Genomic DNA, 15,201 nt, shown 5'->3' on the forward strand with positions numbered 1-15,201 from the left:
TTATTCCTTGTGATCGTACCCTTGCTGATATTTTTGTTATTAAAGTGCTGGTGTTTCGCTTGCTCCTTTATCCAGACACAGTGGGAGCAAGTCATCCCGTTCCACAGACGCTGTTCCTGGAGCCGCTCTCCAGTCCAGCGCCATAGAGATTACTACTCCGACTCAGCCTATGACTGTTCCCTCTCAGATGTCGACTCCCACCTAGGCCTCAGCCAGCTTCTCAGATCACCTGTTGTAGCTCCATCACCAGACCCAGACATGGATAAAAAGGACACAGCGATTGATCAACCACATGAGAGCTAGCTCACATGCGTGCAGCGTTTGTGGAGATCACCAACACCCGTTGACTCAGTTACCTGGCGTTCACTGAGTGGGACTCGGAGTGTTCAAGAGGGATATACTACGTCAACCCTGGTCTTCCACCTGCCTCTTCAACGGCCAAGTCGACCCCAATTCTTGTCTGAATTTCTTCTGTTCCTGCGCCACATGCGTCATCTGAAGGGCAGCACCATCACAACCTATCTGTCTTGGCAGTTCTGGAAAATCAAAAGATGACAAAGAATCCGGAAATCCAAGCACTTTTATGCCACTTTTGTCTGGAAAGCCAAGTTAAGACAGTCTTCCTCTTGACTCTGGCAACAGCGGCACGAGTGAGCAAACTACACGCTCTCGACATCACCCGTCTGAGATTTGAGCGCAGAGTGCATGGAGCTGTTCATCTTGGGCTGTGCTGAGACTTAGCCATAGCCAAGAATCATCTCCCTGGACACCAAGATAGATCCTTCATCATCCCACCCCTATCTTCGATAGTGGGGGTGGAAGATGAACAGGAACTTCTATGTTCCGTGTGTGCTCTGCAATGCTTCTTTTGACGATCCAAGAACTGTCAAGGACAACGTCACAGCTACCCGAATGAAGAATCACGTCGCAGGTAGAAGTCAGCAGCAACGTGAACGCCTTGTCGCTTTGCTCTATCACGGAACTGGATTCTCCAAGAACCCAAATGAGATCCAGGCGGTCTCCTCTACCATGGCCCTTTACAGTAATTGCTCCATGGAACGCTGCTTATGGTGCTTGGACACAGTCTTCACCAGCCACTACCTGCGAGATGTCGACTTAGAAGATGTGGAAGGTGTCCACAGTTTCGGCCCTTTGGTGGTTGCCCAGCAGGTCACCGCCCCATGACGCCACTAATGCTTGAACATGTGTGGAGCAGACCTTTTGCCCTCTCTCTGGTGCGTGTCACCCCAGACTAGAAGGTTACATACTGCATGCTTTGGCTCTGTATGACACTTTCTAGACTTTAAAAGCTGTTTAGTTTCTATTACTGCAATGATACCTGGACATCACAAACACCTGACTCTCCCCTTCCCGCTGACAGGAATTGTCACTCGATACCGGACATCACTGTTGCTGCTTGGTTGGAGTCAATGGAGAGTTTATCAGTATCACATCTGAAAGTATGCCCTCCTCCGTCCGTGAAGTTGCATTAAGGAGTATGCGGGATAAGTTTTAAAAATCTACTAAAACCCTAGATATTTTTTATATTTGTATACTTATCCTGCATTACTTCGTCTAAAGTGGCCCAACCATCGCAGAGCTGCCTTCCCACGATGTCTTCAGATGCTCTGTTTTTAGCAGTAATGTGCTGATCAGTGATGTCCCCACCTCCATGGTCACAAGGGAGCTGTGTGATAGGGTTAGCCACTCAGCTAGTTTAAACAACTTCTTCTTCAGCAAGACCTCACACAGCTTTCTCTGTCGAGAACAAGCAGTAAATGCATTAAGGAGTAATGCGGGATAAGTATACAAATATAAAAAAAAATTTCTAGGATTTTACTAGTACTGTATTCCAAGATTAACAAACTCCTGTGAAACTCCTATTTTTGCCACTCCTAGTGTTGCAAAGCTGCTGCACCTACAGTGACTGCCAATTGATGCATGTACCGTATTTTCTTGAGTATAGTGCGCACCCATGTATAATGCGCACCCCCCTCTAGCCGATTCAATATTTTTTGGGGAAAAAAATTAAATACCAAGCGCAGAAAAAGAATTACATCGGACCCCTTTAGCAAAGTCCGGCAAACGAACAGGTGATGAGAAACTTGGTCAGTACAAATTCGAAATTTTGACAAAAAATCACCAGACATGTTGATTTACCGTTTAAGTTGTATTTTTTTGTTCTGCTAGGCATTGTTTTATTTCCAGGGATTAAGATTACCTTGTGTATTTTCTCGCCGGACACAGCAATCAGCTGTACACACGTTTTCTTGGAATCTACCGGTGATTCGGTCAAGACACACCCAATGATATAACTTTACAGGATTTTAATGCAAGAATCGGCAAAAATTGTATCTGAAACTATTTTTTTATCAGGAATAATATATTCTAATATCTTGTTAATTTAGATGCAGCTTTTACTAAATATATTTAAAATAATAATAACTCTAAGCCAAGCAGCTGATTGCTATTGCCGGGTATTATTTTTTACATGGAACCAGTCTGACAAGTCACCGACAAGGCTCCCATGCACGTGATTGCGCGATCGCGAGAATTATGTGTTGACATAGAATCGTCCAACAAAAACAAAAATGACTTTTAAAGAATCACAGTATGGCATTTATGATATATGTATCCATTCTCTGTCAACTAAAGTTTGTTTCAAGGCTTCAATAGCGGTAATCTGACCGTGGTTGCTGTTAATAACGGTGAGTTGTGGGATCTTCCGATCGCTTCACACGATTTCACCAAAATTAATTAAAACAATATTAAAAGGAATTTTGAATAAAATTAATAAAATAAGTTACAAACATAAGTCCAGATATACAAAGAACACTTTTTATAGCCAGACAGTGTAATTACATGACTAATTTGCGTACTTCAGTATGGATTTGTTGACATGGTATTTCCGGTGTTAAGTGCTCGCGGTAATGTCTTTCCATGGGGGAAAAAACATCAAAACTCATTAATTCGTGTATAATGCACACCCCCTTCTACACAGCTGTGTTTTTTGAAAAAAAGTGTGCACTATACTCAAGAAAATACGGTACATCACATATAGAGCTGCATGTTGTCATGTATCAGTAGACAGCTATTAAGCTTTAGTTACCTTGCTTTCATTGGATTTGTCACACTTTCATGTTCCTTGTTTAACTAATAACTTACTAAATATTGGAAACCCCTTTGCTAGTCTGCTGTCTGCAATGCAACTTCTCTGCCCTAGTCGCATATCTGAAAATATTTTGTTTGTTTTTTCAGTTTTGTTTATAGACCAGATTAGATGTGATATCAAGGTGATGGGGGCCTGTTAAATGATACATGTTTTGTTTTAACATTAATGTTCAAACTGTTTCGTTTCAAACAGCAATCTTCATGATATAGTGCTAGAAATACAGTCACAATGATGAGTTAACATTAAGTATCTAATTATGTTTTGAATGATCTCTTTCTTTAAATCTGTTCTTTGAATAAATCTTTATTAAATTTCACATTTTATTAAGTGTGCCAGTCACTTCGTTCAGGCAGGCATTATTTTCACCCCTGTGCTGTACCAGGTTCCAGGTAAGGAAGGGCTGATCTCGCCTTGCCTGATTCCAGCCCTTCTGTTAGGTCTCTGTTGTTGATGCAGCTGTCTACTTTCAGTGTGTACACCACTCAAGCCTATTGACAACTCCTACATGAACACAACACTATCCCCATCCCGGTCCTATGACTCCCAGCTGAACAACATAACGGTGGACACCGGAATACACACTCCCATCAGTGCATCCAAGAAGTGAGTGCAGCAAGGCCGCCTCAACTCACCTGTAGTTCTCAGTAATTCAACAACAAAGTTTATAAGGTTCTCTTAGCAACCAACTGTGCAGTGCAAATTATTTTATTGCTTAAAAATTCAGTGTAAAGTTTTAAGTACATTTCTTGATGTCATAGGGGAGACAACTGTTGTGAGACAGGCCCCATGTGTATGCCCAGTATGTGTGATGTATGGACCTCCCTCTATTCCCCCAGAGCGGCATCAGTGGATGAGGGCCTATATAAGGCTGGCATGTCTACCCCCAGTAGTGCACACAAGTCCAAAAAGTCCATGTTCGGCAGTCTGGAGAAGGTCTTCAACATGCTCACACCAAAGAAACAACGGGGCAGTACTGCAGATGGGCCCAGGAAAGTGAAGGTATTGTATCTAGTTTGTATTTCCTCATAAAATAAAGAATGATTTTGTATTGTTTTCACACTAAGGAATTTGATATCGGTTCTGTTAAGAAAAACTTTGAAAGGTAATTGCACAATTGAATACACAAGCAGATTTTCTGACCCTGAAATGGAATTCATCCAATCTGGCCCAAGCATTATGTCTAACCGTCTTACCTAGATACAAAATTTTAAAAAGTGCCCAGTATCTGTGTTGTATATGACTTTATATTTATGATAAGCTGCAGAGAACAAGATCATCTAACGGCTGTTTCCCTGTCTTATCATTCTATGGAATTGTTGCAGGCACTCCACAACGTGTTCCGAACATGTCAGTTCAATCCTGACTATGTGCTGAAGAGACTGAGAGCCATCATAGAGGAGAAGTGCATCCCCTACAAGCAGAGCGAGTCAGTCCCCACGTTATTCTGTAGAATCTAGCCTCATGAATGTACTGCCTGCTGCACAGGTCTTAAGACGGAACATATTCTGTATGAGTGATGCTGGGAGTCCCACGCAGTAATAGTACTAATAGACAACTAGGTTTAACAATAGAAATCTCTAGTGGGTAGTATCTGCCTGGAGAGTGGAAGGTCAGTGGTATGATCCCCAGGACATGTCATACCAAAGCAGATTAAAAGATGGTGCTTGTTGTTACCCTGTCTGGTGTTTCGCATTTAGTGGATAAATCAAGGACTGGTCAGTATGTAGTCAGCATAATGTGTCCATGTTAAACTGTGGCATGGTATCTCAGTGGGTCAGTTCAATAAAACTGGTATTAGTCGAGGCTAGTACAAGCAACCAAACACATACATGTATGTCGCTATATAACTGCAATAATCTTGAACAGGACATTAAACCCCATTTCACCTCACCTCACAATATAGACCACACAGCACATGTGCAGAAGCAGGACTTCATATTGTGGGTATCACATAGATTGTCACTACACCCATGTATCATGGCTGGTGTCAGTACATGCTGGTTATTGTAGTGCCATGCTGGCAGCACAATGCAGAGGAATATTAATGAGTCCTTGCACCTCTAGTTGGGATGGGCTGCGTTTGGGGTTTGTGGCAGCTAGCCTTGGTTTATGTAGTAGTTATTCTTTAGTAGTTATGTCAATGTTTGCAGCCTGTACAATGTGTTTGGTGTCTGTATTGCAGCTACGCACTGCGGTGTACTGTGATGGATGACTGGGGTCGAGTGAGACTAGCCTTTGACATGGAGGTGTGTGCCATGCCCAAGTCACCATACATCGGAGTGTGTCGCAAGCGAGTCAAGGGTGATGTCTGGCATTACAAGAAGCTCTGTGAAGATATTCTTACATCTGCTAAGCTGTGATAAGGTAACAGAACTGAAGATATTCTTACATCTGCTAAGCTGTGATAAGGTAACAGAACTGAAGATAGTCTTACATCTAATAGCTGTGATAAGGTAACAGAACTGAAGATATTCTTACATCTGCTAAGCTGTGATAAAGTAACAGAACCAAAGATAGTCTTACATCTAATAGCTGTTATAAGGTAACAGAACTGAAGATATTCTTACATCTGTAAGCTGTTATAAGGTCACAGAACCGAAGATATTCTTACATCTAATAGCTGTGATAAGGTAACAGAACTGAAGATATTCTTACATCTGTAAGCTGTTATAAGGTAACAGAACCGAAGATATTCTTACATCTAATAGCTGTTATAAGGTAACAGAACTGAAGATATTCTTACATCTGTAAGCTGTGATAAGGTCACAGAACCGAAGATATTCTTACATCTAATAGCTGTGATATGGTAACAGAACTGAAGATATTCTTACATCTGTAAGCTGTTATAAGGTAACAGAACCGAAGATATTCTTACATCTAATAGCTGTGATAAGGTAACAGAACTGAAGATATTCTTACATCTGTAAGCTGTTATAAGGTCACAGAACCGAAGATATTCTTACATCTAATAGCTGTGATAAGGTAACAGAACTGAAGATATTCTTACATCTAATAGCTGTGATAAGGTAACAGAACTGAAGATATTCTTACATCTGTAAGCTGTTAAAAGGTAACAGAACCGAAGATATTCTTACATCTAATAGCTGTGATAAGGTAACAGAACTGAAGATATTCTTACATCTAATAGCTGTGATAAGGTCACAGAACTGAAGATATTCTTACATCTAATAGCTGTGATAAGGTAACAGAACTGAAGATATTCTTACATCTGTAAACTGTGATAAGGTAACAGAACTGAAGATATTCTTACATCTAATAGCTGTGATAAGGTAACAGAACTGAAGATATTCTTACATCTAATAGCTGTGATAAGGTCACAGAACCGAAGATATTCTTACATCTTATAGCTGTTATAAGGTAACAGAACTGAAGATATTCTTACATCTGCTAAGCTGTGATAAAGTAACAGAACCAAAGATAGTCTTACATCTAATAGCTGTTATAAGGTAACAGAACTGAAGATATTCTTACATCTGTAAGCTGTTATAAGGTCACAGAACCGAAGATATTCTTACATCTAATAGCTGTGATAAGGTAACAGAACTGAAGATATTCTTACATCTGTAAGCTGTTATAAGGTAACAGAACCGAAGATATTCTTACATCTAATAGCTGTTATAAGGTAACAGAACTGAAGATATTCTTACATCTGTAAGCTGTGATAAGGTCACAGAACCGAAGATATTCTTACATCTAATAGCTGTGATATGGTAACAGAACTGAAGATATTCTTACATCTGTAAGCTGTTATAAGGTAACAGAACCGAAGATATTCTTACATCTAATAGCTGTGATAAGGTAACAGAACTGAAGATATTCTTACATCTGTAAGCTGTTATAAGGTCACAGAACCGAAGATATTCTTACATCTAATAGCTGTGATAAGGTAACAGAACTGAAGATATTCTTACATCTAATAGCTGTGATAAGGTAACAGAACTGAAGATATTCTTACATCTGTAAGCTGTTAAAAGGTAACAGAACCGAAGATATTCTTACATCTAATAGCTGTGATAAGGTAACAGAACTGAAGATATTCTTACATCTAATAGCTGTGATAAGGTCACAGAACTGAAGATATTCTTACATCTAATAGCTGTGATAAGGTAACAGAACTGAAGATATTCTTACATCTGTAAACTGTGATAAGGTAACAGAACTGAAGATATTCTTACATCTAATAGCTGTGATAAGGTAACAGAACTGAAGATATTCTTACATCTAATAGCTGTGATAAGGTCACAGAACCGAAGATATTCTTACATCTTATAGCTGTTATAAGGTAACAGAACTGAAGATATTCTTACATCTGTAAGCTGTGATAAGGTAACAGAACTGAAGATATTCTTACATCTAATAGCTGTGATAAGGTAACAGAACTGAAGATATTCTTACATCTAATAGCTGTGATATGGTAACAGAACTGAAGATATTCTTACATCTAATAGCTGTTATAAGGTAACAGAACTGAAGATATTCTTACATCTGTAAGCTGTTATAAGGTAACAGAACCGAAGATATTCTTACATCTAATAGCTGTTATAAGGTAACAGAACTGAAGATATTCTTACATCTAATAGCTGTGATAAGGTCACAGAACCGAAGATATTCTTACATCTAATAGCTGTGATAAGGTCACAGAACCGAAGATAATCTTACATCTAATAGCTGTGATAAGGTCACAGAACTGAAGATATTCTTACATCTAATAGCTGTGATAAGGTCACAGAACTGAAGATATTCTTACATCTAATAGCTGTGATAAGGTAACAGAACTGAAGATATTCTTACATCTGTAAGCTGTTATAAGGTAACAGAACCGAAGATATTCTTACATCTAATAGCTGTTATAAGGTAACAGAACTGAAGATATTCTTACATCTAATAGCTGTGATAAGGTCACAGAACCGAAGATATTCTTACATCTAATAGCTGTGATAAGGTAACAGAACTGAAGATATTCTTACATCTAATAGCTGTGATAAGGTAACAGAACTGAAGATATTCTTACATCTGTAAGCTGTGATAAGGTAACAGAACTGAAGATATTCTTACATCTAATAGCTGTGATAAGGTAACAGAACTGAAGATATTCTTACATCTGTAAGCTGTGATAATGTAACAGAACTGAAGATATTCTTACATCTGTAAGCTGTGATAAGGTCACAGAACTGAAGATATTCTTACATCTGTAAGCTGTGATAAGGTAACAGAACTGAAGATATTCTTACATCTGTAAGCTGTGATAAGGTAACAGAACTGAAGATATTCTTACATCTGTAAGCTGTGATAAGGTCACAGAACCAAAGATATTCTTACATCTAATAGCTGTTATAAGGTAACAGAACTGAAGATATTCTTACATCTAATAGCTGTGATAAGGTAACAGAACTGAAGATATTCTTACATCTAATAGCTGTGATAAGGTAACAGAACCGAAGATATTCTTACATCTAACAGCTGTGATAAGGTAACAGAACTGAAGATATTCTTACATCTGTAAGCTGTGATAAGGTCACAGAACCGAAGATATTCTTACATCTGCTGAGCTGTGATTACACAACAGAACCCAAGATAATCTTACATCTGATAGCTGTCCAAAACGTTTCCTAAGTGTTTGAGCTGAAACGTTTACATTCTTTGATTTTCTTCTGCTACACATGTATATGTAGTTCCTACTTGAGTTGAGCAACTGAGATTTCTGTTGTCGTATAGAGTACATCTTACTCACAAAGCATGAAATGTATTTGCAAAATACTTATCATTGAACTGCTAAAACAGAAATTACCTAAGTCAAGTTTCTTTAGAAAAGATGTGTTTTATTTGGAGAGTCATTACATCCCTTGTCCTTGAGATCTCTGCTATAATTAGCAATTACTGTCCTCGCTCCTATTTTCAAATTGTTCTTTGTCTATCACTAAATCATTTTCAAGAAGAGATGTAGAAATGTATTCCAAACTCAAAAGGAACTTATGTTTCATATACAATTTTTTAGACAGATGTATCGGATAATTGTTAATGTAGTGATATGTCAGTTAATCTTAACACTACATACACAGATTTGAAAAACTTTTTAGTATTTTCATGGATATGGATGACTATAAAGACTTGTTTACGTTTACAGGTTTTGAAAGTCCTCCAAAGAAAGCCACAGTTTATGCTGTGTAGATTGTAAGAGTGCTTCATTCCGAAACTACACCCATCCTTGATTATGTGATGGTATTGAAATACACCCATCCTGGATTATGTGATGGTGATGTGATATATATTGTGACTAAAATGTAAATTTGTGCTATTTTAGAAACATAATCTCGATCAGTGCCATGATGGTGAGAAAAAAAAGAACATTTTTCTCTCCTGATTCTTGATTTGTCGGGTATTTTATCTGCATCACAGTGAGCATCTACAATGTTAGGACTGCAGTCATGTCTGGCAAGTGGAGGCTAGCAGACGCTAGCTATGTTTGCAAACATCGCAAAAAGGAAGTCACAAGATTTTATTGAGTGAAGTTTTCATAAAATACAAATTGGATCCTCTGGGCCATATTGCAGCCATCCCTGACATGCAACAGTTGACTTGGGCCCCTTCACCTGTTTTGGACATCTACCGGATATCACCTGGGTCAACCGGCTGACCTCTGCTCATTAGGTGAAGAACACATGGCCTGTCTGACACTAGGGAGATGAAACAACAGATTTGTATTTGGTATAAACATGTAGCCCTACTTGCAATAGTGATGGTTGCAGATAATTCCTCCTGAGACATTCGCACTGCAAGATTCACACGCACACAGCCAGCCAGACTGTTAAGGAATAGGAGTTGGTCTTTGAGCTGGAATAGCCTTGTGCGAGGGTGTCCAGGTGATATTGTTAGTGATGTACATATATCTGTGTAAAGGACTTGATTGCCTTAAGTTAGAGGGCTTGCCTCACGTCCTTTAAATCATGTGCTGTGTGTCAGTTATTTTAATCTCTGATGTTTTTATGGCTGCATTTATCCTGTTTATATGACTGTTTTAGATTCTGTTATTTTAGCTGGGCACATTGTGATCTGCTCATTTTATGCTGTATATTTTAATGGGAGGTATACACAGATATTAAAGTCACTGACAAATATGTAGCAATACGTACATACAGTAAACTTCGGTTATAGCTAACTCAAAGGGACCTTTAAATTTAGTATAAATGAACTTCGTTATGAGCGCATATATACATTATATATATATAATAGCATGTGGACTAGACAAAGAAAACAGTTCGTTATATCTGCCTGTTTGTTATAAACGTTTACTGTATTGTACTCAGGGTATCTAAAACATCACATCTCCCTTTTATGCCAGTCCCTACTGTAGGTCAACACATGTTTCTTGTTATTTGCAACATGTACATAAAAATTCTACTTCAAATACTGTTCATGACTGACAGAGTTGCTTCCCTTCCCTCAATACACAACAAGAAAAGTTTTTTAAGTAATGCGGACTTTGAATAAATTAAAACCTCTGGATCTGGTTCTACTCAAATGTATCTTGAAAAATTCACTAAAGTAATATTATAGTCGTATTTCCTTTATTTTGTATTTCTCGTAATGTAAGGCTTGGCAGCCGTTCTTGTTTTATATTCCTCTATTCACTCCACAACTGCTGGATTTCTGTTCTATATTTTCAGCACTATAAGGCTAATTCTTTCTGGTATTGTCTTTGAAAGATTTCTCTGGCTGAGTATCTGTGATATTCTGTTTGAATGTAATAAAACTGATGTGTAACAGGTACCTTTTGATTAAGTGCTATCTACAGCCCTGAGCAGTCAAATGTAACACTATTACAGTTTTATGATGCCAGCTTCGTTATCAGCTGCAGGGTTCAGTGCAGACACAGTCTTCAGATGTAGTGAAACTCCACCTTAGTAAGCCTTATGATATTTTAATTCGGGTGTATTATAGAAAGATTTGTATCATATTGAAGAATTATTAATTTAATAATGGAGTTGCCCCACAACATGTAACTCCCACCCAAACGCTTCTAGTGACTACAGTTGTATTGGCAGGTTGTAGGTGAGTGTGGTGATCACCCCCAGCAGGCGCCGCGGCACTCTCACTGTAGGGAAAACACATGCCAGCAAAATCAATATTCATGAATGAATGCTTTTTTAATTGAGTACAGCAAAACAAAACCATTTAACATGCAAAGCAGATATCAATTTTCTGCAGGTAAAAGTTTCACCAAGGGTTGACACTTCATTTATCTTAACTGGTACATTTGTTCCAGATAACACTTTTGTTATCAGTTTAGATTGTTTAGTTGTTGAGGTGAGTAACTCGGATCACTGAGAACTATATCTCTATGGGTAAGCACATGCAATGATGATATATTTTTAGATACTAAAAATCTGAAGATTGTCAGTTGTAGAACACACAAAATCAATTTCTTTTAAAGTTATTTCAAATGTATTGGTGAAGTGATCAACAGGTTCACATTTCAAAAAGAAAATTCAGTTTCATTTTTATGTTGAAATGTCTTGTGTTTGTTAATATTACCAGTACTATAAGCATTTTAGTGACCTAACAGCCATTTTTGCAAAACTCTGCTTATGCTGACGTATTACAACTGTGAAATACATGACCACCAGATACAAAAAGTCAACAAAGTTAGGGAGATGTTCTCCCACGATCAAGCTCCTCAGAAATAGATGTATCTTGTAATATTTGGAAACAATGACATGGGCTCCCTTATGGTTAAGAAGAAACAATTTTCCTGAATATTATTGAATTACTGAAGGCATATATGTTGAAAGAGCACATATAGATAAAATGTGATGCATACTCAGGAATATGTATGTTACTGACATTTTTCGTCATTTTAAGAAAGTTACCAATCTTGGCAATTCTTTCAAACGTTTTTACAAATGCTGTCTGCAAATATATGTGCATTTTGCAATGTCAGATTTATGTCGGTGTGCCCCAAGTCGAATTCCTGTATATACAACTGTCTGTCTGTCTGTCTGTCTGTCTGTCTATTGCTCTGTTTTCACTGTACATAGCAGTTGTATAGTCACTGTGACCACCTTGAGGTGCTATCTATACACTTATATGAAATAAACCATAGAATATTGTCCGAATTGTATTGCCTGTTATTTGACTGGCCTGGTAGGTTTGTTTTATGGAATGTTCCCGCCATATGAAGTGTGTTGAGACTGCTCTCTCCAATTAATAACAATTTGCACTCAAAGCCGCCATCTTACATAATATCGTGGTTAGAATAGGGCTTCAGCAACCCATGCCTGCCGTTAAAGGTAGCTGTGCTTGTCTTAAGAGGCGATTAACGAGAACGGGTGGTCAGGCTTGCCGACTTGGTTGATGCATGTCATCTTGTCAATCACTGGATTTTCTGATCCAGACTCGGTTATTTACAGACCACCATCATATAGCCGGAATAAAGCAGGGTGGGGCGTTAAACAACAAACCAAACAACTGAAAACAGCTGCACATTAAACAGCATTGATGCCTGCCTTGAACGCCCGTATCATTGGGGTAGATGTAAACCTGGCTACACGTCTACTACCTAGTCTAACTATTTATTTCGGTTCTGCTGGTAAGAACTGATCTGTTAGTCATTTACTCTCCACATGACCATGTGTACTATTGTGTAGGTTGCAACTTTATACATGTAACACAGTACATGTTTACTTCCATGGTCAAAATGTTTTTTTGTATGTTTGTTAATCCATGCATATGAAGATTGTAGTCTGAGGGGGCGGTTCAAATATTGATTTACTACATATTGACCCTACATATACTCTGCAAAGAGAGAAACGCAACAGTGATATTTAGATTATATTTTCTTATATCATAAATCAACAGATGGTAATCGATTGTTCAATTGTCATATATTGACCCAGGATGACACACATGTAACAGTAGATTTTCAAGGTGAAGGCCATCTGTTCTCAATATCTTGTATGGCTTCCATTAGAGTCCAAAACTGACTGGCATTGTGGTCACATGGTAGCAATCAGATCTCGAATTGTGACTTGGGGAATGTTCACTCACTCTACCTGCAGTGTTTGTGCTAACTGTCAGGTTCTGTTGTTGTTGCTGACGTGCTCGCAGTCGTTGATCCAGTGCATCCCATAAATGTTCGATTGTGTTTAAATTTGGAGATCTTGAGGCTCGTGGCAGGACTTGGATGGTGTGGTTCTTGAAAACGGCTGTTGTCAGTCTTGCCGTGTGACGTTCGCTTGTTGCATCATGGGAAGGACGTGTGACCGATGACTCTCATCCGTATAACGTTGTGCCGTTAAATTCCCTTGCACCAAGTCTGTTGTACCAATGTAGGCGATAGCTGCCCATGTTATCACACTACCACCACCAAATCTGTCCACTTCCTGTATGTAGTTTCGTACATAACGTTCTCCGCGACGCCTGTAAGCACGACGTCTACCATCGGCACGGCAAAGCATACACCAAACTTGTTTCCATCGCAGTTGTTGCCATACTCTGTGACCTTGACACGCAGCCGACGACGCAGGTTCGTCAAAATGACGCCTCGAACTGGTCGTCCAGCGCTTGCACCTTCAGCGCTTAAACGGTTCCTTATTGTCTGGGCTGATAGTCTACGCAATCCTGGTATTGCCGTAGTTGTAGAGAGGGCCGAGGTGTTTTTTTCACGTAAGTGACGTAGCCGTATGGATCTTTCCTGTGCTCTTGTGGTGATACGTGGTCGACCTGATCTGGGAGGTCTCATGGGTCTCGTAAGGGTGCCACGGTCTTTGTCTCTTTATGTGCTTGGTGCCAAGTGGAAAAACCTGGCAATGGCTGAAGATGATTCATCTTTTTGCAGTCGGCCGATGACATTGCGTTGGGCTTCCATCCGTCGTGTCATGTTTTCACTGTTCACTTGCTGTAAGATTATGATGGCACGCAAATAAAAAACCCAACGTTATCACAGCCGAGCAAGTGATGTTGCACGTGGTGTGTTTCGGTGCCAGGCTCTCCCGTGGTTGTGTTTTTGCGATTTTTCCACAAAATGTCAGCAGTACATTATTCTTTACACACCAATCGATCCCAGGTCATGCAGAACATTTAATGACCAACTCATTTTTGGAATTAATTTTGTATGGATGTCGGCAACACTGTCAGATATGTACGTTTGTCCTACTTTTGCGTTTCTTTTTTGCAGAGTATATTTTACGTTGGACTGAAACCCTGATGCAAAAACAGCTTCCAACGGATATGTTTGACATTACATTTTCAATAAGGTTTTGTAACTAGATAACCTTTTTTTAAAATGTTACAACAATCTTAGAGGTTTTTGGAACACACCAATGCCAGTATATTTCCAAGAATAATTGTGAAATAATGACATGAACATGAATACACTGTAGCTTGTACAAACGTGTGCATCATTCTAATCTTCCGCTCACATGCATATGATAGTGTCTGGAAGTTGAATTTTGCTTTATATATTTTGAATTATAAGTTTGCTTAATCTCTAAACGTACATGTCTGTGGGTTTAAGAAAATGGTAGGACTCCATAACCGCCCGATACTGCACTGGCACCTAGAGACACCAAGAAACAAATGTTAATATTTGAAACACATAAACAATGGTGATTTCGGTTTATCCACAACACTGTGTTTTATCACGGCCTATTTAGGTTAATGTGTTAGAAAAGCCGTAAAAAGATTATGCATGTTTAAGTACGAATATAGTGCTGAAAAACCAAGAACCATAATCAAGACGTATCTAGGATCGTACACACGGTCATTGGATTCTGGCCTAACTAAAGGGACCCTACTCTTCACGCCCATGTTGGCTTAATATGACATTATATGTAGTGATGTCACAAGGTAGGCATCTATCGGTGTGAATCAGTTGGTTCATATGCGATTGTTTAACATAATTATAATACTGATACGTATACGTATACACTGCTGTAAGGCACACATTCTCACTCAAACGAGGGTACAAATTCTTGTCACACATACTAAACATACTACTTTTTAGTTTTCAG

At 38.9% G+C, this 15,201-nt stretch overlaps 1 protein-coding gene across 2 annotated transcripts in view; it reads left to right on the forward strand.

The window, feature by feature from the left end:
• LOC124113710 (maternal embryonic leucine zipper kinase-like) overlaps positions 1-12,302 on the forward strand; it is a 41,574-nt gene extending 29,272 nt beyond the window's left edge. For both annotated transcript variants that reach the window (XM_048387117.1, XM_048387118.1), the window contains exons 13-17: positions 3,643-3,775; positions 4,009-4,171; positions 4,495-4,598; positions 5,355-5,536; positions 9,318-12,302. In XM_048387117.1, coding sequence (XP_048243074.1) covers positions 3,643-3,775; positions 4,009-4,171; positions 4,495-4,598; positions 5,355-5,532 — 578 coding nt within the window. In that variant the 3' untranslated portion in view covers positions 5,533-5,536; positions 9,318-12,302. The remainder of the gene's footprint in view (positions 1-3,642; positions 3,776-4,008; positions 4,172-4,494; positions 4,599-5,354; positions 5,537-9,317) is intronic.
• Positions 12,303-15,201: the final 2,899 nt, after the last annotated feature.

Source organism: Haliotis rufescens, unplaced genomic scaffold, assembly GCF_023055435.1.
Source record: "Haliotis rufescens isolate VD_foot unplaced genomic scaffold, xgHalRufe1.0.p SCAF_66, whole genome shotgun sequence".
NCBI classification, from domain to species: domain Eukaryota; kingdom Metazoa; phylum Mollusca; class Gastropoda; order Lepetellida; family Haliotidae; genus Haliotis; species Haliotis rufescens.